We start from the raw sequence: 23,750 nt of genomic DNA, 5'->3' as shown, positions 1-23,750 counted from the left end.
GATGGCAGTGTAAAGCAAAGACCTGGGTAGCTTCTGAATTGACTCGATTCAACTTGCAAGGAGTTGCACCTGGTGAATACGCAGCGAGGTACAAATCCACACCTGAAGCGTGAGTTTATGAGAATACCAAATCACCGGCCCCGCAGTGATGTCTCTTGGAATCGGCGAGCGCGCGCTTGGCCCCACTGCGCGCGCGGTCCGCCAGCCGAATGCCGAAAGGGTTCGTCTGTCTCTATCGTGATTCTGTTGGGTTCTCCCAGGTGAAGAGTAATGATAAGCGGCATCCTCAACCCGTGCGGTGAGCCCCCCACGCTGATAACAAGGTAGTTACACCACCTACTCGTAGATATTGATATTCATGGGTCAATATTTTTACGAACAACCCATAAATTGCCACCCTGCCCATTCTCGCGGTCGTACCGTGCAGAGCCGATGGGGAGATCCAGAAAAGGTAACATTCTAGAACGTGACGTCATTGACTTGTTCACGCACATGGCAACTTTGAGAAAACGATGTTGCCAAGGTCGCTGAAAGCTTTCTTGACGCGTGGTGTACTTTTTTCAGCAGATCTTTCACGTGATATACAGTTCCATCGCAAGGTCCCTAATAATCTTAGATTGATGAACCACGTTTGCGTACAATGAGAAGCAACAAGGGTAAGAAATGATACGTGCGCCATAGCCTGATTTGCTGAGCGACGTCCACCTAATCCACACACACGAAATGGATTTGTGACGAATAAATGACCGGCGTTCTATCGTGATACGAGTGGAGAAATAAATGATGTCTGTTTCAAAAAGAGCGTCGAAGTTTTCTATTCAATCAAAAAAAGAAGCGAAACGGGTGACCCGGCAAGAATTCAGGTCCCGGGTGGCCAAAATGGCACAATGTTCTAAATAACAAAGTCATGCAGAATCTGTTGCGAGATTCGGATTTCATCAAAGCCACGTGAACGGTAAGAACAAGATGAGAAGAGGTATAGATGGATGGTAAAAAGAGACAGCAGAAAGAAATGGTCAAGAGAAGGAAAATCCATCTATCCCAGGGTGACGGTGTACTGCGCGTTGACCGAGCAAGAAAGAGTGTTGACATCGTTGGGGTGCTGGTAAGACTCGGCGCAGTTGACATCACCGGGCTTGCAAGTGGCGGTGGTGCAGCTAGAATCGCTGGGGATGGCGGAGAATCCGCTTTTGATGAAGGGCGAATCCGGGTTCATGTCGATGGAGGACAGATCCCAGTACAGTGTCTCCTTGTCGACAGTGTACTCGAACTGGAGAACACTGCTTTGCGATTCAGTGGTTGACAGCTTGATAGAGATGCCACCGCCGTTGGGGTTGATCTTCCAGCCCTCATTGTAGGTACCGCCGCCCTTGGGCAAGGTGTGCATGGTGCCGGGGTCGGCAGATGTTGTCCAGAGGTAAACATCGGTGTCCAGGTTGTTGACAAAGTTGACACTGCCACTGCCGGCATTGTCCCGAGCGACATGGGGAAGGGCTGCAGCGGTGAGAGCGAAAACGCTGGCGAGGAGAGACTTGGCGAAGAGCATTTTGGTGAAGGCTGTGATTGTTCACGAGTGGACTTGAAAACAGATTCGACTTTGGAAAAAATGAGTGTCTGTCGTTAGACAAGGATTGACAAGAGAATGAGAGATCTGAAAGAGAGTGATCAGATCTTGATTTCAACAAAGAAAGACAAAGGTGTTGGTCGAAAAAGACTGTGTTGTTTGAAGAGAACAGAAAGCTTCATGTTGGAAGATCATCCCAGCCTTATATATTGAATCCGGGGCGGGAGGTCGTGGAGACGTGGCAAAAGAGCCCATGCTGAAGGTTCTTTATGCCTGATTAAGCTGAGATGTGATGGTGGTTCGCCAGATCTTCCCTTGGTCTGTGGGTCGCCTGATTCCCCGAAAGTCTCGAACGTCGAGAGAATCGCCGCATTTGGCAACTGTCCGGGATCTTCTAGGGTTCCGACACGCCGAACCTTGAAACCGATCATTTTGGAACTTGACCTGGTTTGCGCGCTCCCCTGGCCTTTCACCGGGGCACCGGGAAGAAAAATCATCAGTGGCGTAAGAGCCTTGCGCGTTTGATCGTCGCGGACCATGATTTGCCCCAGACATCTTACAAACCGACGTCAAATTCATCGCCTCGGCTGGTTTCACAGGGGCAAGACCAAATTTTCATTGTCTCCTTCCAAGGATCGGAAGTCGGCGTCTCTAAACTTGGCCATGGCCAGTGTGAGAAAGTAAATCCCCCCCTGGAGACAAGCAGCTTCGGAGAAATCTCTGAGATTTCTCGCCTAGGCAGAGCAGTTTCTGCAGAGGCAAGTACTCTGGTCGCTAGTGAAGCGCCAGGGAGGCGAAAGGGCTCATGTAGTTCCTTCAGCATCCATATTCGAGGGCAAAGCATTCTGCCACTGCATGGGAGTTGTAGACCATGAGACAGTGGTGGCTCTGCACTGATTGCAAAGTTCTAGACAGAATCAAGAGTGTTAGCACCAATGGCAATATCATGGCAAAAGAGATTCTCGATGGCAATGATATTGAATGCTTTCCTTTAGCCGTTGCCATGGGGAACTTACCACAATACGTTGCCCCCAGAATGGCAAGCAGATGATATTGGGGGGGGGGGGGGGGTGGGGGGGGTTCTCCAGAAGATCACAAGAATGGAAACTGTGCCGAGCCACAGACTTGTCTACGCCTTCCCTCACGGGTGTGGCCAACGAGGCAACGAGAATCTGGCTCGATTCCGAGGAACTAACGGCGATCAATTCTGGAACATTAACGTGGCAAGTGGACCCCCAAGGGCAAGCGGCTCTTTGCACGAGGCATCCGTCAACTTTGACGCATGTGGAGGAGCCCCTTGCCTCCACGATGCTTGCCCACTGCAAAAATCAAACGGTGCCACCCCATAAGCACTTGTACAATCTGAAGTCAAGATTCCACGGTACTGGACAGGCATGACGAAAAAGCAGCCGCCGAGGCCAACAGTCTCCATTGTGTGGTATTGCCGTCCGTGGGAACATCACGTCAGAATTCATCACGCGATTTTGCCCGACAGCACCGCTGCACCTTTGAGGCGCCGCGAGTGCATGATTTAAGCTGCAGACAAGTTGAAAATTGTCTACGATGACGCGAAATTTTCTGTGAACGCCATCTTTCAGCAAGCAGCTCTCATCCAGTGACCCGTTTGCGGCTCTGCTTGAGTACGCTCCTCATAATGGCGAGGGTGAGGGAAAAGTTGGAATTCCGAATCCCCAGATCTACGGAAGAGCGACGTGACCGCCCACAGAAATCAGTCACCCCCACATTTTATCGCGAGCACATCTAAGAGCGAGAAAAGAGTCAAAATAGCTAGGACATCTTCATGCTTGAAAAATTATCAGGTCAAGTAAATCACTTCGATCGACTATAGAGTCGAAGCTCCTTTAGGATGGACTTTTATCGAGCTGGCCTGCAGGGTCCTATCGCGTGCTTAATTGTCCAATCAAATGGGTTGAATAATTCTGTTCTGGGCTTCTCAAATCTAGCCTATTCTTGATATTCACCAAGCCTCGTGGTAGAACATGATAAGCCCCTTGGCAGGGCCTGAAGTCGCCTGATTGCCGAGGGAGACGATCTTGGGGGGGGAGAATACCCCAACTTAGATGCGGGGAAACAGATGACCCTCTGCAGATCGAAGAAGATAAGAGGGTATTGGAGACCATCAGACTGCTTATATTCAGTCAATTCACAGACCAGCAAACCATTTTACCGATTCACAATCCCCTAATCAAACGTGTCTTGACGTTGCACTTTCGATACAATGACAGTGACGCACGAACGAATCGGAAACGATCCCCAGAACTTTTGGGTTTTCGATTCCGAGAGCGATACATTTGATCTCACACGTGGATCGAAATCCACCTCCCTCATCACCATCGACACCACCACACAGCGAACACGGCTCGACCCTGCCAAAACCGCTTTGCTACTCATCGATTTGCAAAACTTCTTTCTCCATCCCGCCGTGCGACCACGCCCTGAAGGCGCACCGCCTTCGCCCGCAGAACAGGCCACAGAGGCGCTCCTCCGCGCGGGCATCCCGGTGGCCCGGCATCATGGAATCCAGATTATTTGGTTGTGCTGGGGTCTGACGGAGGATGACTTGTGTCAAATGCCGCCGGCGATTATTCGCACGTTTGGTTGCTATCAACATGGTCGGTCGGTTGTTGCACACCCTTCTGAGCAGGTTGGGAAATTGACCCCGACTCCGATCCTGACGCCGACGCCATCGCTACCTGACATGCATCGAGTCAAGGACCCAGCCCTGTACAAAGGCCTGGGGACAGATCTCGGGCCGGTGACGCTCAGCGAGAAGCAGACGGTGCCCGGCGGGGAGTACTAATGCGTGGATCGTGGAATGCCACTCTGTTTGATCCATTTCAACAGGAATACGAGATAAGCCAGAGTCAGCAGCATGGGGTCACGGCGAGGACGGACTCGCAAACCAAGGCCGATGTTCTCTTCCACAAGAACCGTATGTCGGGCCTCTGGGGAGCCGGCTCCGAGTTGGAAACTTTCCTCCAACGGGAGAACATCACGACTCTACTCTTTGGTGGGGTCAACACCGATCAATGCGTGGGGAGCACGTTGACCGATGCCTTTAGCAAAGGGTATGATTGCATTCTGTTACGGGACGGAGTGGGCACGGGGACACCGTATGGGGCGAGCACGGTGTGGGAGTACAATTCGATGAACTGTTGGGGGTTTGTCACAACCTGCGATGCTCTGGCCGGAGCATCGGTCTCTCCGACGTGAGTTAATGGATGACACTTGCTTGCGTACGGGCGTTGATCGGAGTCGACGGGGGAGGATCAGCTGTGGAGAGAGAAAGTGGCTGGTTGGGACGATGCGAGCAAGCCGCTTTTTTAGAATTCCAGAGTTGACCAGTTCCTGATTGGGTCCTCTTTTTTTCTAAACCCCTCCCCTCGTGTCGAGATATCCACATTTCTCTCACGCGCGATCTGCTTAGCTCAAGAAGAGTCACATCGAACTTATCGTTTCCAGTGATCGCAATTGGTCGGCTGTCCCCCGATGCGCCGGCCCCAGTCAGGCTCCCGCTTAGGTTAAGAGTCATCCTATTAAAGACGCGGCTTACTATGACTCCTAAATTGAGAGGACGCGCGATAACTTTTTCAAACCTATCATAGAAATCAAAAACTACACCTCATGCCATCAGCCTTAAATAGCCCCCCGATTACCCCCTCTTCAGAGAAAACATTTTTCTCGTTCAAAACCCAAGGGTTCCTTTCACACACCATTTGACTCTCCCCGGTGGTTCAACCCCTTCTTCTCACACAATGTCCAACCCCAGCCCTTCCTCACCCAATCGACTCGACTACAAAATCCTCCCCGCCACGCAATCCGATTGCGCCGCCATCGCCCAAGTAGAAGCCCTCTCCAACTTCAACTCCTCCAAAACCGCGCCCCGCTGCAACCCCGCCCAAGTCATCTTCCCGCCTCCGGACGACGTCTCTTCACGCACCAAGGACTTCTCCGAAAAGACGCAAAATGACCCCAGCATGAAGATCTGGAAGGCGGTCGCGACAGTCGACGGGGTGGACAAGATTGTCGCGATGACAGTTTGGCATTTTTACCCGGAGCCCAAGATCGTGGATGACTGGAAGGATATCGACTGGCCATCAAATGCGCAGGGCGAGGCGTGTAATGGGTTTATTCGGGGGATGGCCAGTTTGAGAAAGAAGCATATGTCGGGGAAGGAGTTTGGGCGTAAGTTTCGTTTTTTTTTCTTTTTTTTTCTGACTTGTTGCATGGCTCATTCACATGTGTCTCGGTGTCCGGGGGGTTCCCTCTCTTTTGGTCAGGAAAGAGAGAGAAAGAAGAAGAAAGGAAAAGAAATATAAAATGAAATGGTCTGCTAATCTGATTCAATTCATCTTGATAATCTGTAGATCTTCAAGTACTAGCGACGTTGCCGGAATACCGCGGCTATGGGATTGGCTCCACTCTGATCAAGATTGGTCTGGACGAGGGTCGGGGAATGGGTCTGCACACCTTTTGGCTGGAGGCTTCGAACGATGGATATCCACTTTATAGGAAATTTGGGTTTGAAGATGTGGAGTCTTTTGAGTTTGATTTGAAGAAGTATGGAGGTGATGGACCGGTGCGTGTCAGAACCATGCGGAAGGTCGTCGGGGCCGATGAATGATCGGTTGAGGAGCGTTGGTCAGGTTTTTTTTGTTTTCTTTTCAAGTTGGAAGCTAGTTGAAGGGTTTCCCTTGGGGAATGTCAAGGTGGGACTGCAAGTCAAGGGGTTGGGAAAAATCCATTGTAAATAAGAGCTCATATTATCGTGTGATCAATTTTTGCTGAGAAGCGACGCTGGAGCGTAACAGTAGCATGTTCTGTTCAGCGAAAGCAAATTGAATGCTCAGTGATTGAGCGAGAGAACGCAGTGGAAGTGGCAACCGAATTCGCTAAAGTAAAGCCAAATGATGGCAGGGGAAAAAAAATCATGATGAGGTCATAGTATGAAACGGTACGATATGTGAAAATCCAAAGATCAGGGGTGATTCGCAATAAGACGGCTTATGCACCTTCGTTCTCGGACAGCACATTGCGCATCATGCGCATATCTGCCGCGACTCATTCTGAAAAGAAGAAGGGGCATGATACCCATTGATCATGACTTGTCACTTCCCTCGCTCCCTTCTTCAACAGTCGCATTGTGGTTTGCCTTTTTCAGTTTGGGGATAGGCTTCACCTTCTGTTTCGGCTTGGGGGCATTTTCATCCTGTCCGCCATTGGCCTCGCCGTGTCCATTAGTCTTATCCACGGTGTTTCCATTGGTGGCTTCGGGCTCATTCTTCTCTACTTCCTCCGGTTTCTCCTCTTCCTTTTCATCCTCCCCCTCCTCTTCCTCTGGCACTGTCTGCACCTTCTTCCGCTGCCTGATAGGCATAGTTGTCTCGGCGTCACTCTTGAACTCGGCAGCCGACTCTTCACCGGCGACGGAGGCACGGGAACTTCGATTCTTCCGAGCACGTGCACGACGAATCAACCGATTGTGATAGTCGACGTGTTCGTCTTCTTCCAAGTCCTCGTGCAAAATGCGACGAGCTGCCTCGCGTCCAACAATGGGTAAGCGGTCGACCCCGTGCGCGGATGGGGGAACCATCTTCGGATCGAGAAGACCAACTTGGACAAGCACGCTTGCTTGATCCCAGTAGGTATGTTCGGAATAGAGACGGCCGGCACGTAGGCATACGATGCTGACTAGGATGATTTCGACACGTTTGTCGGTCGGTGGGACACCGGGAAGCATCCAGGGGATCTCTTGCGTATGCTCAAATGAGATGTACAGCTCGTCGACGACACGATCGGCACCCGTCGTGCGTGACAGTAAGCGAATGCGCATGGATGGGGGCAGTTTGCCCACGAAATATTGGTCATAAAAGCGGCGCAAAGCTTGCGTGCCGATTCCACCGCTGACGGTTGGTACATATGTGACTCCGGGCGTTTTGTGAGTCGCATACCCGTTCATGGTCTTTCCGACATTGGAACTGAAGAATTTGGCTAATAACAATGACGGTCAATAATCTCGAGCTGGGCTGATCACGGGGACAAACAACTCACCCTCTTGGTGTTCCTCCCACCTGCTTTCCAGATCAGGATCTCGGGAGAAACCCTTGCGCAGAGCTCGGAGAGTCCGGGTAAAGGCTACATCACCCGCCAGGTGATCATATTCCTCCATATCATGCTCCGCGAATCCCGGCTCGGCATTATCATAGGTGTATGCCGGGTAAGCCAAATCCAGTCGCTCCCCAGTGCCGATGCCCGGATTCAGAGGCCGGGTCTTGAGTCGCTTCTTACCCTGAATACCCAACGCGACTGGGATGGTCGCCACATCGATCGTCTTTCCGGCGAGGTGGACCACAACTTGGAGCGACATTGGAAATCGAGAACGAGTATCCGGAATGACACTAGGGTAATATGCGACCAAAGCACAGAGGCGGCTGGCGTTTTGTGACTTGAGATAATAATCCAGGCAGTAATTAGCCGCATCACCGTAGGCTACAATTCCATCGAAGCGACGTTAGTAATTGGCATCTGTCTTGAATCTTTGTTGGGGGGGGGGGTTTCAACGTCATGAAACAGTGTGTCACTCTTACCGATCACCGCATAGTTCTCGCCCACACCCAATCCCTCCTTTACACTGCGAAGCTTGCTCTCGTATTCCTTGCCTCCACCGTCGAGTGGAACGTAGACAATATCGAATCCTTCATCCTGCCAGGCCTTGATCGTATCCATATCAAACTCTCCCGTTTCCGCCGTGATACACACGCGCGCGTTGTTGTTGCCATTGTTATACAAGAATCCACCTCCCAGACCGGGCGCATTTATCGAAACTGTCGCCATCTGGTGCGAATGATGTGGATTACTCCCCACGGAGACGGATAACAACTCAAGTGCAATGGCGGCTGCGGGTCTGTTTGTCGGATGGACTCGAGAATCGGTCCGACAGTTGTTTCAAAAAAAAAAGAAGACCTAGATTAAGATGATAATCGACCACGCTAGTCTGGTGAATGGTTCAGCCTGTAAACAGAAGATGAAATCGATGATTGTTCAACTCTGGTGATAATATGATTGTTTGACAACCTGACGGATGCTACGTCATCGGCGCCGTTGTGTCCCCAGCCGCCACGTCATAACGGTCGCAACATCCTGGAACGGGCCCATGTTAATCTATTTTCTGAACAATAAAAGAATAGCAATGAGCGAGAGAGAAAATATCTCAATAGCAGTAGAGTGTTTGCAACATCTGGAAAATTCATGAGGCTGGAAATGAGTCGGTTCCTTTCGCGCTAAGTTTGAGAGCCTGAAGATCTGATATGTGACCTCGGATAATGTGTCGGGGGGTAAATGCTCAAGTATTGAAAAGACACGGATGGGCCCGTGGATAGATTCGTGGAGGTCAACAGCACAGGACTCTAGGTACTTTGGTAGTGCAATTGAAGCGAGCGATCAAAGACCAAGACGCGCCTATAGGCCGCTGGGTGGCCTAACCGCTTTGGGGTTAGTTCAACGTCCGAGGGGAGTAGTAGTATGTCAATTTTTGATCCACCAAATGCTAACAAAGGATCGGAGGGTCGGGCTGCTACAAGGGAGGTCCAGTGACAATTTAACAGTCTCATGGGTCTTTTCTGAGGATACTTCCATGCTATTCAATCTTATTCTGACTGAGTAGACAGATCCCAGTGTCAAAGTATATAAGTGTAGGCGGGCACGCACCTTCGTTTCCTGGAAACAGGTGTATATTAAGCGCTTACCGCATTCATCCAGCCATATTGATTCCGACATGATTGCCCTTGCTGAGGCATACCCTGAAAATATATCGCTGCAATGAACACCCCTATCTAAGATATCCTCTCATCATCATATCACAACCTATATGTATCACCTATTTATTAGTGCATGAAACTACGGACACAATGGATAGTCGAGATGTCGATTTTAGTTATTCAAAATGCTCCTCACTGCCCTTTCCATGAGATTCTTTCCTCCCGTTTCTTGCGGGTAGAAAAAATCCACGATCGAAACTTACAAGTCCATTTTATATGGCATATCAGATACCAAAGGAATAAATGCAACGTCCGGGAATTATGTCTGTTGACAGAAGATTAAAAGAGCCGAACAGCCGCAAGAGGTCAAATTCCGCAAGATTGACCATGCGTTTGAAAATGTTCAACTTAGACACGGCCTCGGCAAGTTCAAACGCTTCTCCATACCCTTTCTCTTTACCTCCCGTGGACAGGTCTACTTAGTCAAGCTCTCCAGAGGAGCATAAGGGTCCATACGTCGGGAAAAAATACGGATTTTTTCGTTTTCAACCGGAGAATCAAAAACCGAGGGATTCAGAACCACTCTCTGTGCCTGAATAGAGACCTTTGGTGATGAAATCGAGAATATCGACTGCTAGAACATCAAGCGGATACTCGTATGGGTTTCTTCTTGAATGTTAGTTTGCAGGTCTTGCAACTCTGGCAGACGGCAATCTTAGAAGCGGCACAACTGACAACTGACAACTGACGATAGAAAATGAATAACAAGAGCACTCAACTGAGTGGCAGGTACTCGTTATACCGGGGTAGGTATTTCAAGGTCCACCTTTGCGGCGTCACGTAATGATTTTCTTACAATAACTTTCAGTGTTATTTGAGCAGTGGAAAATCTATCGTGTAACTTGGATAGGATGTTTGATGCTAGGGATGTTTTTCAAGCGCGAAGAGGTATTCTTGTATATGGCAATTGCCCGGGGACCTATCAGCGAGTATGATTGAAAGTGCATCAGTCCGTAGTCTTGGATTGGCCACAAGTGTGGCCAATAATGGTCGATCTTTTCTTTATTGGCTCGGCGCATTAGCTTTTTCTCATTTTGCTTTGCAATACAAGACAATCGAAGTTTGGTATTGCTGAATGCAGCGAGGCTGTTCAATGTCGAATGAGGGAATTTCCCTGCTATGTTCATCCTTTTTCAGATGCAATGCTCACGACTGCGGAGGGGAAAGAGGTGTATCCTGCTTTCCTAGTGATACAGCCGCAGATACCGCTCCGGAAAGTCATCCAAGCGAGGGGATGACCATTTTTCGATCCTTAGGTAGGAGGTGAGGTGCTGGATGGTCTTCTCGAATGAACCTCAAGGGTGAGAGACAAAGAGAGGCAGGCAGCCAGTTTCAGGCGCTCATCATAAAGAGATATTTTCTAAAGACCCGTGCCCGCGGCAGCTCGTTTGACCAGCGCTCCAGTTCAAAACGCTCAGTTCACATGGTTATTTTCAGCCAGGCCATCCACACTATTAAGTTCGCTGGAGCTTGGACTCTCCTTTCAACTTGACTGAAGCCTCGGCTCATCTTTTAAACTTTTTAAATCCATGGTGCCCAAGAGATCAAGGTGGTGACAACAACTGCAAGAAGCGAGGCGACTTATTCCTGTTCTGTGGTCTAGACTTGTGTATTGACTTCCAAATTGGCAGACGAGCCGAGGTGCAAGTCAAATGGAAAGAGTGAACCAGTCATCGGGCATCAGAATGATGAGCAAGTGATGTGGTTGGACATGGTTCAAGCAAGAAATCGATGCAGCCATGGTGGCAAGAGCTCTATCCGAGTATCTTCACGCATGGACATATGTGCGTTGGGGATCTTGGAGATCTTGGGGATTAAAGTTGTGGCTTTTGAGTCGGTCAGGTGGGGCGGTAGCAAAGCGCGCTGGCGAGCTATCAGTGCACATTCGCATCGGGGAGGAGTAACTTTCGGATCAAGTCGGGGAGGGAAGCATTGTCTGGAATCGAATTGAGCTGATAGATCATCTAAAGTTATCGTGACTCGCCACAAGTGGTGTACCGATGTATTCAATGTACACAGTAGACGATGAATGCGATGCATGATCATCTAATTCCATTGAGATATTTCGGCAGGAAATAGTGAGATGATACGCAATAAAGTACATCCATAGCTCTGAGATTGCACCTCGGGTCCGAAGCCAGGTTGCGTATGAGCAGCACCATTGCTACATGCTTGATTGCACTCGATAGAAAGAATCCTGTGGTGAACTACGTAGGTCGGCGTCTCCTTCTGACTCATCACCCGTCCGATGGTGAAGATGGCCTTTGCATGTGTGTTTGTCAACCATGCCATGTCCTCCTGGGCAAATGTGCAACCTGTCATAATGCAGGCCTCTCACGTGTAGGTCAAAGCGAGTGATCCGAGGGTCACACAAAGAACTCAATGGAGTCCTACATGTAGAAACAAAGCGTACTCACACGGGTTCAGCATCCCTCAAACCCAAAGACTCGTTGACGACTGGACGCGTAGGGTTTGGCGCTGTCGAAGGTAGTTTGTGTCCACATCCCTGTTTTAAGGTTCTACCTCTGGACCATCTGAGATCAGGGTAGCTAGAATGATCCAAATGACAGGGCGAGCTACGATGCTAAACTCCATACAGTACAAGTCAGTCGCGACCCTATTTCCAACTTTAACACTAAAGTTGTGGAGGGCACGCGCTGACCCCGAACGATCCGACCAGATACATGGTCGAGGTAAGCCAAGATGGGCCTCTCTTTCCTCCTCGGAAGGGGGGAGGCGCCACACGTGTATCGGACATTTCCCCAGATTTGTGACTCCTTCCGAAACGAGTCTAGTGAGACTGAAGTTTCGGCCCTTGGGATGGCGACCAGAGGAATACGAGGTGACTCGACGAACAGCCGCGCTCGGCCGCCCATCCAGTCACGCTCATTCGACAGCCTTCGCTTGGACGAATGGAAAAGCAATTCCCGAGGCAAAATCGACGGGAAAAAAACGAATAAACACAAATCACACACACAAAAAAAGGTCAGAAATCAGAATGGTCATGATGGCTGATCCTGCAGGTCCTGGGAGTAAATAACTTTCTGGGCAGACTTGGAGGGTGGAGAGAGTCGAGGGACTCAACGGCAAAAAAGACCAGAAAACAAACTACCCGACGGTCAAACCTTGTGAGGAGCTGCATGACGCTAATGAGCAGGCTGGAGCTAATCGACCCAATCAACCAAGTCTGGGGATGCGTTGCCTCCCACGTTCAGAGACGGTGGATGGGACCCCTTGTCCAGGCCAGTCGCTAGTGAAAGATCCCTAGTGCCTTTGGTCAGATCCAGTCACGAATGACCATAGTTTTGGATCTCACCATCTCCAGTCCCTTCGTAAAAGAGTCCCGCGTGGGAACTGTGTCATGTCAGCTCCCAGTGGGCTCGATCAATAATACGAGCTGTCTTCCCTGAGCTCCATTCGCCCTAACCGACCATGACCATCGCGAATAACATCATCGGCTACTTTCCCCGTGGCAACCCACTTTTAGTCTCACGCAGAGTGGGAGTGGCAGCCACGAGAAAGTCAAAATGGGAACCCGGTCCTGACTTTCTCGCAACTTTCGCTGCGGACTTGACCTGTTCCGCCAAGTTGCCAAGCTGCCAAGCGCCACCCGGATCAGGAATGACTGGCTCCGTTTGGTGTCTTCCCCGCATTTCTCTTCCGGGACCAACGACCCCAGATCGTCAACTCATCCGCTTGTTGCTGGTCTTTGGCCTGGAACCGCCACCCTCTCCACGTCGCAATGCTCCCCCGTGACTCGACCGAAACACCAGACTCAGCCCACGGAGTCGCTGGGCTTCTTGTGTCTTTGCGTCGTGAATCGTCCCCCCTCCCTTCCCCCCCCACTCACCCTTTTCTCTCCCTCTCCAACGAAAGGGCTGGGTCCGTCCATTGTTGGGTGAACTCAGATATCTCCCCATCTGGAGGGGGCCCAATCTTCGTGTACCAAGCCTTGTGGCAGTCTGACCGAAAACTGTCTTTTGCACCGAGGCATTTGTCGAAATTCTGTCGGCTATTGCTTCACGTCCAACCTTCAAGCGGGAGGGGCAAAAGGCTGGGCATCGAGAATGGAGGGGGATCCATTCTCGTCCCCAGTTGATGGATTCCTCGATGTGGTCTCTTAGCCACATGGAGGTCGGCAGGTGGGTTCCTTTCGTAACGCTACCAAGTGGTGACTCGTCGTTGCTTGCCCCCGTCTGCTTGCTTACCTGAGACGGAGACCATCCGACATCCTACCTAACGCTGTCATTCCCAAAATGATAAAGATGATCCCATCCCCCTCCCCTCCTCCGCTCATGACCCTGAAAGGTGTCCAGTGTCTACAGCGGGACTCTTGAGAACTTGTGTCATCAAGCCTGAACTGTGACGGTACTCGACTTGATATCACACTTTGCTTGATCTACTCCCTCATCTCCTCGAAGACAACCTCCTTACCCGACTCACCATGTCCGCCGACGAGAAGCTCGGCAGCGTAGATCGCATTGAAGATGTGGAGAGAAAGACATCGGGCCAGGAGACCCCTCCTTCCGACTACGATGATGAATTCACGCCTGAAGAACAGAAGAGAATCATCCGTCGCATTGATCTCCGTCTGGTCACCATGACCGGTCTGGCATACTGCGTTTCACTCATGGACCGGACCAACCTGAGTGCGGCTGCCATCGCGGGGTAAGCTGCAGCTCCCTACTTCGTCGCACCAGGCTCGGTGGACAAGAGTGGTGCAGGCTAACGCGCGTCATGGCGAGAACAGTTTGAAGAAGGAGTTGGCATTGGATGTTGGGGATCGCTATGTTCGTGATAGTTCTCCTCCTTGGCCAGACGAGCCGCGGCATTCTTGTGTCGATGAACTAACACCTCGCCACCTCGCGGCTCTAGTCTATCGTCGTCCTCATGTTCTTCGTTCCCTATATTCTCTTCCAACCACCAATGACGGTCATCATTCGCAAAGTCGGGCCCACCTTGTTCCTGGGATCGATTATTATGACGTGGGCCGCAGTGATGATCGTAAGCATATTGCATTTCACCCGCTTTACAATCTACATGTTTTTGACTTCTTGCTAACCTGATACCCAGGGAACGGGATTTGCTAAGAACTGGGGCCAATTGGTCGCCCTTCGGACGCTGCTGGGTGTCTTGGAAGCCGGCTATTTCCCAGGATGTGTTTATTTGCTGTCATGCTGGTACACTCGATGTGAGTATCACCAGAGAAATCTTCTCGTGGGGGTGTGCGGGGTGCTGACTTTCTGATCAGATGACGTCCAAAAGCGATTCTCCGTCTTCTACCTGATCGGCTGTGTTGCCTCTGCAGCATCGGGTATCCTCGCCTTCGGTCTCATGCAATTGAATGGAACCCATGGGTTGACGGGTTGGCGGTGGATCTTCATCCTCGAAGGCGTGGTATGTCACTTGTCACTTGCCAAGGAGAAAGGAAATTACCATCTTCCGCCTCTTTGCATGGAAACAGCCTGTCTGATTCAACGACTCTAGATTACCGGTGCCATCGGCTTGATGTGCTTTGTCTTCCTCGTCGATTTCCCAGACCGCGCGTCCAAGTCGTGGAGATTCCTGTCCAAGAAGGAGTGTGATTGGGTCGTGCGACGTATCAACAATGATCGCAAAGATGGCGAGCTCGAGGCTTTCTCACTCAAGAAGTTCTTGCGACCGGCGTTGGATATCAAGATTTGGTGCTTTGCTATGATCTTCTTGTAAGTCTCTTTTTTCCAGCACCACGGCGAAATGAAATGATTCCAGCCCGATAGGACTGTGTCACCCCCACAACGGATGGCTGATTCTGCATTCCCAGTTCCATCACCACGGTCACCTACGCCATTGCCTACTTCCTCCCCATTATTCTCATGGAGGGTATGAAGTTCAGCGTTGCGGCGGCCCAGTGTCTGGTTGCTCCACCTTATATCTTCGCCGGCTTTGTCATGTACGGTACCGCCTGGTTCGGTGACAAGTACCGCGTGCGCGCCCCGGTTCTCATCTTCAACTGTCTGCTGTGCATCATCGGTCTGCCCATGATGGGCTTCGCCAAGGGCAACGCCGTCCGATATGCCGGTGTCTTTTTCACCGTCGCGGGCGCCAACGCCAACATTCCCTCTTGCATGGCCTACCAGGCCAACAATGTGCGAGGCCAGTGGACCCGTGCCTTTTCCAGTGCCACCCTGGTTGGATTCGGTGGTGTCGGAGGTATCGCCAGCAGTTTGGTCTTCCGGCCCCAGGACGCTCCTGGCTACCGACCTGGCATGTATGCCGCGCTTGCGTAAGTCGTTTCGCCTCTACCTTGCCTTCCCTGCCCTTCCCTTTCGGGCCCGGACATTGGACTCTGGATGAAAGGAGGCATCTCTTGTGCCCTTCAACGCCCTCGCCTCCATAATATTCGATCTCACGCTAACCATGTATGCTTTCTGTGCAGCTGCAACGTGCTGATCATTGTGATTGTCTGCTGTCTGAGTCTGTGGTTCCGCATCTGCAACCGACAGGCCAACCAGGGCAAGCGCGTCATTGAGGGCGAGGCCACTTTCCGGTATACGATTTAAACTAATGTCTGACGATTCACTCTTATCGCGATGATTGTTCCTTGTTGGGTTTGGGGATGTGTGTATTTAATGCGGATGATGACTGATGCTCTCGGCTGAGAACCTGCGGGGCGGGCAAAGGTTTCTGGGGCGGCTATCTTTCGGTGTGGTGGGTCACATGTCACAGTGTTTGGCAGTACATCTAAGTCGGAGTCACTAGCTGAACCGTGTCCCTAAAGGACAAAGGCTATCGATATCAAATTGCAGATTTTTGGCAACAGGCTGCATGGCGTAAATACCTAAGAGGCCCGGTAGACTACTCTTTGGATGGAAGGGTTCCCCTCGCCCGTCACGCCTCGACTCTCAAGCTGGACCCCAGTCGTGCACGTACCCAACCTTGGACCAGCTGCGCGCCGATGAAACCCGTCGACCGGAGTGGACCCCCCGCGACTTTCTATCGGTGAGAGTCGGTGCACGCGGGGGCCTGCAGCGCGGATGTCGCCATGCCAAGGTCAGTTTCCCGTCGGGAAACGGTTGAAGGTGTGGAGTGGGACCTGCTATGAGCCTCAGGCATTATAGAAGAAGACAGCCAGACACCCTGTGGGGCCACCTCGATTCAGGAGTGTTTGCATTCTTTGCACCGTCGGGAGGCCGGTCATCTTGCCGTCATTCGCCCGATAAGGTTATCCTTATCATCCGCGCGGTCAAAGTTTCCCGACAGGCTTCCCCCCAGTCATTGCGCTGAGCTTACCCGTTGCCCGCCTCCTCGGTCAAAGATAGCCATGATATGGGACGAGGAAAGTCATGGGTGACTTTTCCATGGAGGGGGCCAGAAGGAAGGGAGGGAAAAAAAAGAACAATAGATATAGTATTTCGTGACTTCGATCAGCTCTTTCCTTCTTTCTCTTTTTTCCATCCCTATACTTTCGCTTTCTCTTCGCTTGTCACCCACAAGGCTCCCCCTTGTTACTACTTCCCCTTCGGGTATCGCATTCAGTTGTTGAGGCCCTGATCACTCTCCTCTCCGCGCAAAGCTGTGACCATTCACAAACGTTTCGCCCCGAGTCTCATTTCTCGTTCGGCAGTCTATTTCACCATGGCAGCCTCTTGGTGTGCCCTGCGTGGTGGCCGTCAATTGGCCTTGCGGACGCGCGTGCGCGTTGGCCCTTCGCCCGTTGCGCTGCGGACAGCATCCATGACACCCGCCACTATCTCTCGACGCAGTCTGCATACCTCCCAGAATGCAAATGCAACTGCTAGCACGACGACGCCTCGTCGTGGGGTCTACACCAGCTCCGTCAATGCCCACGGCATTCCTCACCCGGAGGATATTTTCCAACCACTCGATACCTTTCCCCGTCGCCACATTGGCCCTTCTCCCGAGGCCGCCTCGGAAATGCTCGCCGCGCTGGATCCTCCCGTAGCATCTCTTGATGAGTTTGTAAAGCAGGTGCTTCCAGCAGACATTCTCTCCAAGAAGGATATGAAGGTGTCGCAGCCTCAGGTCGATATCAACCTATATCGATCACCCGTCCAGGGCGGGTTGGGCGAGACGGACATGTTGAAATTGCTGGACTCGTACCGCAAGCAAATCGACATTTCGGGCAAGACCTACATCGGAACCGGCTACTACCCGACCATTGTGCCTCCGGTGATTCTCCGCAATGTGCTGGAGAACCCTGCCTGGTACACCAGCTACACACCTTACCAGCCCGAGATTTCCCAGGGCCGTCTGGAGTCGCTGCTTAACTTCCAGACCCTGACTGCGGACTTGACGGGCCTGCCTTTTGCCAATGCCTCCGTCTTGGACGAGGCTACCGCTGCTGCTGAGGCCATGACTATGTCTTACGCGACTATGCCCACTTCCAAGCAAAAGAAGGCCGACAAGTCCTACGTCGTCTCTCATCTTTGCCACCCACAGACCATCGCCGTGATGCAGTCTCGCGCCGAGGGATTCGGGATCAATCTGGTGGTCGGTGACATCATGGCCAATGACTTCCAGCTGGTCAAGGACCAGGGCGATCACCTGATTGGTGTTCTCGGTCAGTACCCCGACACCGAGGGTGGTATCTACGACTTCCAGTCTCTCAGTGAATCGATCCATAGCCAGGGCGGTACTTTCAGCGTTGCGACCGATCTCCTCGCCTTGACTGTCCTGAAGGCCCCCGGCGAGTTTGGCGCGGACATCGCCTTTGGTAGCGCGCAGCGCATGGGCGTCCCGATGGGTTTCGGTGGTCCCCACGCGGCTTTCTTCGCTTGTGCCGACAAGTACAAGCGCAAGGTCCCCGGTCGTGTGGTGGGCGTGTCCAAGGATCGTCTGGGTAACCGGGCTTTGCGTCTGGCTCTTCAGACCCGTGAGCAGCACATTCGCCGTGAGAAGGCCACAAGTAACATTTGCACTGCTCAGGCCTTGCTTGCCAACATGACTTCCATGTACGCCATCTACCACGGTCCCGAGGGACTCAAGGCGATCGCGCAGCGGATCATGTCCATGACTGGATTGCTCCGTGAGAAGCTGGCTGGGCTCGGCTACAACGTCCCCTTCCGCTCCAACGTGGAGGGAGGTGCCTTGTTCGACACCCTCACTATTGAGCTTTCGGACGCCTCCGAGGCGGACGCTGTGTACGCTGCCGCGCTCAAGGCCAACATCTTCCTCCGCCGTCTGGACGGCAACAAGGTCGGTCTGTCGCTGGATGAGACCGTGGGTCGCGACGAGGTCAAGGGAATCTTGGACGTCTTCGCCGCTCACAAGGGAGCCTCTCCTGTCCAGGTGGACGGCGCCCTGGCTCTGGCCACGGTTCCTGCTGCTCTGGAGCGCACCTCTCCCTACTTGACGCATCCCGTGTTCAACACCCACCACTCCGAGACAGAAATGCTTCGCTACATCCGTCACCTCGAGTCCAAGGATCTGTCTCTTGCCCACTCCATGATCCCGCTCGGATCGTGCACCATGAAGCTCAACGCTACCACTGAGATGATCCCTGTCTCCTGGCCCGAGTTTTCTCAGATCCACCCCTTCATGCCTGCTGACAAGGCCAAGGGTTATATTCAGATGATTGACGACCTGGAGGCGCAGTTGGCTGATATTACCGGTATGGCCGAGGTAACTGTGCAGCCCAACTCGGGTGCCCAGGGCGAATTCGCCGGTCTGCGTGTCATCAAGAAGTACCAGGAAGCCCAGGGCGATGCGAAGCGCAATGTTTGTCTGATTCCCGTCTCTGCCCACGGCACCAACCCCGCCTCGGCTGCGATGGCTGGTATGCGCGTGGTGACCATCAAGTGTGACACCAAGACCGGGAACCTGGACCTGGATGACCTCAAGGCCAAGTGTCAGAAGCACAAGGATGAGCTTGCCGCATTCATGATCACTTACCCCAGCACATTCGGTGTCTTCGAGCCCGGTGCCAAGGAGGCTTGCCGGCTGGTTCACGAATACGGCGGTCAAGTGTACATGGATGGTGCGAACATGAACGCCCAAATTGGTCTTTGCTCCCCCGGTGAGATTGGCGCCGATGTGTGCCACTTGAACCTGCATAAGACTTTCTGCATCCCTCACGGTGGTGGTGGTCCTGGTGTTGGCCCCATCGGTGTGGCCGCTCACCTGGCTCCATACCTGCCCTCTCACCCCAAGAGCGAGTATCTCCAGGCCAAGCGCGGCTCCTCTTCCTCCCCGCCCATCTCCGCCGCGCCCTGGGGTAGCGCCAGCATCCTCCCCATCACCTTCAACTACATCAACATGATGGGCGACCGAGGCCTCACCCACGCCACCAAGATCACCCTGCTGAACGCCAACTACCTCCAGTCTCGACTCAAAGCGCACTACCCCATCCTCTACACCAACGACCACGGTCGCTGCGCTCACGAATTCATCCTCGATGTGCGCGGCTTCAAGGAGACCTGCGGTATCGAGGCGATTGACATTGCCAAGCGTCTGCAGGATTACGGATTCCACGCTCCGACAATGTCCTGGCCCGTTGCCAACACGCTCATGATCGAGCCCACCGAGTCCGAGAACAAGGCAGAACTGGACCGTTTCTGTGATGCCTTGATCTCCATTCGCGCCGAGATTGCCGAGGTCGAATCCGGCAAGCAGCCCCGCGAGGGGAATGTTCTGAAGAACTCCCCTCACACCCAGCGGGATCTGCTGACGAGCGAGTGGAGCAGACCTTATACTCGTGAGACGGCTGCGTACCCACTACCTTGGCTGTTGGAGAAGAAGTTCTGGCCGACTGTCACCCGCGTTGATGATGGTGAGTTTGAATCCCTCTATCCCGTAAACTCAGGTAGATTTTGTGTGATCACAGTGACTAACTCTTTCTTTTTCCATTCTTTCACAGCTTATGGCGACCAGAACCTTTTCTGTACCTGTGGCCCCGTTGATGAAACTGAATAGATGCCCATGTGCATTGCATCCAGTTCTGAATATGATGATACCCACGTTGCGTTGTGAATTAAAATTCAACTTTTTTTCACCAGCCCCCTCCCCCCCTTTTTTTTCTCATTGACGGAGTTTTGTGTTGGATTAGAAATCAAAACTTGGGAGGAGGGGAGCTTGGTTTGCATTGGCGATTCGCAGATCCTTTAACTGGACTGTGTGGCGTTTTGATCTTTCCTTTTTTTTTCTTCCTTTTTCTATTCCTTCTCTAATTATGTTGTGAGCGGGCTGTTCAAACTACCGTCCGCTCTTTGCATTTTGTGTAATACACTTGAGAAATTCTTAAAAAGTTTTCCTCATCCGCTTTGTCTCTCAAATTTTCCTATTATAGAAGACCGGGCGTCTTCCAATTGACCCGTTCAAACTCAATACTTATCATCTACCTGAAATGCAGGCCTATGGATACTGACATGCTATGCACAACACATTTCAACATGTTCAAGCTCATCAATACAATATCAACATCAATCGCAGCATCGTATAACTGTGCCAGTCCCTAATCTGAAAACTAGCCATGTACTATGAACTGTGAACAGGTAGACTACAAAGATCTAGTAATGGGTACCACACAATACATGTACCCAATTGTACAGTACTATGTATTCTAGAAAAAAAGGTCATCAGCACCGGACAATATCCCACTGTATTCTGCAAGTATGGCTAACAGTAGAGTGTGATGGAGACCAGGGAACGCTGCCGTGAAACATCACGTAACAAGTCCTCTGAAGAACGCGTGTGTAGCGAGGTTTCTTAGGCGAATAACTCGATACAGTCGAAGATCTATTCCAGAATTGAAAGAGAAGGGAGAAATCGGTTAGTACAGTTTAGACATTCCCTTTTCGTCTTTTGTTTTTTGTTTTTCTTCAAGCTGTGTTTGAATGGAGATGCTGGACGAGACTTACAAAGTTCGGACTCAGGAATTGATCTCCTGAACTTCCGGAGACGACGGAGATGGTGATCTGGGAAAGAAAGACGGGGTTAGTCGGCTGTTATGGTATCTGAGAGAAATCTTCTTTCTATGTCGCAGGTGCATGAAAGAATGGAAATAGACAAAAAGAAGGGCATAGAGTAGCAGATAGACATCTTACCTCGTTCGAATTACCCGCCTTAATCACACCCGCCGGGATAGTAACATCGTAAACCTCGCCGAGTCCTCTGTATGCGCCGCGCGTGACACCGCGACTGTTCAAATTGGTCGGGGCGCTGGGAATAGGGCCTTTCCATCCGTTGATGATAGCTTGGGGTCGGCCGCCTGCGAATGAGAGGGTGGTTCCGATGCGGAGGGTGGCGGCGGCGGCTTGCGAGCTGGAGGCTGTGAATTTGATGGTTACGGGGGAATTGACGGCGCTGAAGATGGCCATGGGGAAGGCCGATGTGGGTGAGGATCCGACTGTGAAGGGCTGGGAGGAGGTCCAGGGTGACATGCGCTGGTCGGTGGGGTGCATGCGGAGTTGGGAGTCGGAGTTGAGGAAGCCAGTTGGTCTAGAGGGATTGTGGATGGTTAGTAATAATCAGATGGAACTATCGAGAGATATTTGGGTGTTTTTTTTTCATGCCCTCCCAGGGTCGGGGAGACGGATGGAGGGCGAGGGGGAGAGAAAGAAGGACTGAAAATATTCAAAGAATGGACTCCTTACTTTCCATCCCATTGACCGATTCTAAAGATCGTTTTGCCGGTCTTCACAGAGCCAGAAATGTCCTTGTTGACAGTTGAACCTGCACTGACGGAAACCGAGGTTTTGGCCACTGGATACTCGCCCTGGTAGTAGATCATGGTGTAAGTGCCGGGCTTCATGGCTGGCGAGGTGAATTTTCCACCAGAAGCCGTGTACGTCCAGTATTGGGCTTTGTCATTGTACCTAAACAGGCCGATATCGCGATCAGTGTGGTGCTCGTTCTGCTAGCATATACGGGGACATGTAATGTTGCTTCGGATCGAGATGAATGCTCCATTGTGATTCGGAAAATGCATCTGAACTCACCAGTGAATGACCCATTGCATGGACGAATCTGCTCCGGATGCAGTACCAGTGACCTTTCCTCGACCGGATGCCGCGACATAACCCTTAATTCCAAGGTCCGCAAAGAAAGAAGTATCGATGTCGCTGCTGGGTGTTCCACTTCGGCTAAAGTACATCAAGTATGGACCATGCAAGCCCGTACGGAAGGATTCAGTTTGAACGTGGCCTGAGTTCATGTACCAGTAGAGGCCAGTGTAATCGCCGACATTATTGGTGTTAATGTCCCTAGAAAGGAAGGGCTCAGCATTTCATCACTCATAGCGATTACAGAGAATGTCCCATACCGGTGGAAAGGACCTCCCGAAGAAGTCTCATATTGGTTGAGAATCATGCAGACTCGGTGCTGAGATCCAGACACGCCTGTATTTGTAGTGAGAAACATGCTCTCCTCATGAAAGCGCTTGAGCAGTTCTTACAGTGTCTATGGTCATCGATGAATCGCTCGCTCGAGTAGAACTTGCTGCGTGTCTGAGACCCAACCTTGAAAACATCGGACCCCTCGATGGCGGTGCCGCCAGCGATATTGGAGGCAACTCCAAACGGCTCCTCGTTGGGAAGCACGTTGGCATTGAGACGCGCGATGTAGCGGAGCTCTCCAATAGACGGTTCTACAGGATATTAGCCTTTTTATTCGGTGGATGTGAACTGATCTCGAATTTGATATGAACTGACCGGCAGTGGTATAAGTTGCCATGTAGATAATCGGATCTCCATTGCGAGCAACGTAGTAATGTGTCAATGTCGAGGTTTCACAAGTCACCTTGATGTAGTTGCCTGTATGTAATGAGAAAACACGATCGTCTCTCTGAATGTCTCAAGAGGTGTCCTATTGTGCTATTATTGGACTCACCGTTCTGTGTAGCAGTGACGGTAGCTTTGCCCAACCCGGAGCCAATATGGGAGCCCTGTTTCCCATATTGCAGCTCGGTTCCGTAAAAGTTGATCGAATTGATGTCGCAGTTTGATCGGTTGACCCTATAACGAAGTGGATTGGTAGATCCCGTGTCGATGGTGTAGCTGTCAGAGGCTGTGGTCACACCAAAGGCAGCTTCGACTCCTTTTCCCAAAAGAGCCAAGGAAGCCAGCAATATTCCGGAGGCGAGCATCTCTGCGACTAAAGCAAGCAACGATGAATATTCAATCACCTTTCAACCCAGATCGGTCGCCACTCAAGCAGAATTGGGAGTCACAAACATTTTAAAGAAACTTTTTTTCGATCGATATTCCGCTGGAGAGATAGTGTCTCGACGGTTGCCACGTCATGAAACCTAGTGCGTCCATACTTGCAGCAACGACGTCGAGCCGTTTTTTTTTTTTCATGTTTGACGGTGTTCAAGAAGCAGGGAGAATCTTTCCCCGCAAAATGGCTTG

General features: G+C 51.6%; 9 protein-coding genes across 9 annotated transcripts; 5 read left to right on the top strand and 4 right to left on the bottom strand.

Annotated features, from left to right (window-relative positions):
• Positions 1-1,036: 1,036 nt before the first annotated feature.
• Positions 1,037-1,546, bottom strand: POX_g09262 (Secreted thaumatin-like protein calA; the record flags this gene model as incomplete). The annotated part of the gene is made up of 1 exon (XM_050118019.1): positions 1,037-1,546. The coding sequence occupies one exon, from the start codon at positions 1,544-1,546 to the stop codon at positions 1,037-1,039; it is 510 nt and encodes a 169-aa protein (XP_049966163.1).
• A 209-nt stretch (positions 1,547-1,755) lies between these two features.
• On the bottom strand, positions 1,756-2,103 carry POX_g09261 (uncharacterized protein; the record flags this gene model as incomplete). Its single annotated transcript, XM_050118018.1, has 1 exon — positions 1,756-2,103. The coding sequence occupies one exon, from the start codon at positions 2,101-2,103 to the stop codon at positions 1,756-1,758; it is 348 nt and encodes a 115-aa protein (XP_049966162.1).
• Positions 2,104-2,664: 561 nt separating this feature from the next.
• Positions 2,665-2,913, top strand: POX_g09260 (uncharacterized protein; the record flags this gene model as incomplete). Its single annotated transcript, XM_050118017.1, has 1 exon — positions 2,665-2,913. The coding sequence occupies one exon, from the start codon at positions 2,665-2,667 to the stop codon at positions 2,911-2,913; it is 249 nt and encodes an 82-aa protein (XP_049966161.1).
• Positions 2,914-3,803: 890 nt separating this feature from the next.
• On the top strand, positions 3,804-4,798 carry POX_g09259 (uncharacterized protein; the record flags this gene model as incomplete). The annotated part of the gene is made up of 2 exons (XM_050118016.1): positions 3,804-4,364; positions 4,430-4,798. The coding sequence occupies 2 exons, from the start codon at positions 3,804-3,806 to the stop codon at positions 4,796-4,798; spliced, it is 930 nt and encodes a 309-aa protein (XP_049966160.1).
• Positions 4,799-5,340: 542 nt separating this feature from the next.
• On the top strand, positions 5,341-6,209 carry POX_g09258 (uncharacterized protein; the record flags this gene model as incomplete). Its single annotated transcript, XM_050118015.1, has 2 exons — positions 5,341-5,770; positions 5,953-6,209. 2 exons carry the CDS (start codon positions 5,341-5,343, stop codon positions 6,207-6,209), a joined length of 687 nt encoding a protein of 228 aa, XP_049966159.1.
• Positions 6,210-6,683: 474 nt separating this feature from the next.
• Positions 6,684-8,419, bottom strand: POX_g09257 (uncharacterized protein; the record flags this gene model as incomplete). The annotated part of the gene is made up of 3 exons (XM_050118014.1): positions 6,684-7,576; positions 7,637-8,074; positions 8,173-8,419. 3 exons carry the CDS (start codon positions 8,417-8,419, stop codon positions 6,684-6,686), a joined length of 1,578 nt encoding a protein of 525 aa, XP_049966158.1.
• Positions 8,420-13,846: 5,427 nt separating this feature from the next.
• On the top strand, positions 13,847-15,944 carry POX_g09256 (uncharacterized protein; the record flags this gene model as incomplete). The annotated part of the gene is made up of 8 exons (XM_050118013.1): positions 13,847-14,070; positions 14,153-14,192; positions 14,278-14,406; positions 14,476-14,593; positions 14,654-14,799; positions 14,890-15,107; positions 15,206-15,667; positions 15,821-15,944. 8 exons carry the CDS (start codon positions 13,847-13,849, stop codon positions 15,942-15,944), a joined length of 1,461 nt encoding a protein of 486 aa, XP_049966157.1.
• A 1,075-nt stretch (positions 15,945-17,019) lies between these two features.
• Positions 17,020-20,316, top strand: POX_g09255 (Glycine dehydrogenase (decarboxylating); the record flags this gene model as incomplete). Its single annotated transcript, XM_050118012.1, has 1 exon — positions 17,020-20,316. The coding sequence occupies one exon, from the start codon at positions 17,020-17,022 to the stop codon at positions 20,314-20,316; it is 3,297 nt and encodes a 1,098-aa protein (XP_049966156.1).
• A 905-nt stretch (positions 20,317-21,221) lies between these two features.
• Positions 21,222-23,485, bottom strand: POX_g09254 (putative rhamnogalacturonate lyase A; the record flags this gene model as incomplete). The annotated part of the gene is made up of 8 exons (XM_050118011.1): positions 21,222-21,317; positions 21,447-21,840; positions 21,996-22,217; positions 22,341-22,604; positions 22,664-22,739; positions 22,796-22,987; positions 23,052-23,153; positions 23,230-23,485. The coding sequence occupies 8 exons, from the start codon at positions 23,483-23,485 to the stop codon at positions 21,222-21,224; spliced, it is 1,602 nt and encodes a 533-aa protein (XP_049966155.1).
• Between the last annotated feature and the right edge of the window lie 265 nt (positions 23,486-23,750).

Source organism: Penicillium oxalicum, chromosome VII (assembly GCF_001723175.1).
Source record: "Penicillium oxalicum strain HP7-1 chromosome VII, whole genome shotgun sequence".
Lineage (NCBI taxonomy): Eukaryota > Fungi > Ascomycota > Eurotiomycetes > Eurotiales > Aspergillaceae > Penicillium > Penicillium oxalicum.
The sequence above is the reverse complement of the archived record's forward strand: the minus strand, read 5'-3'. Positions and strand labels throughout refer to the sequence as shown.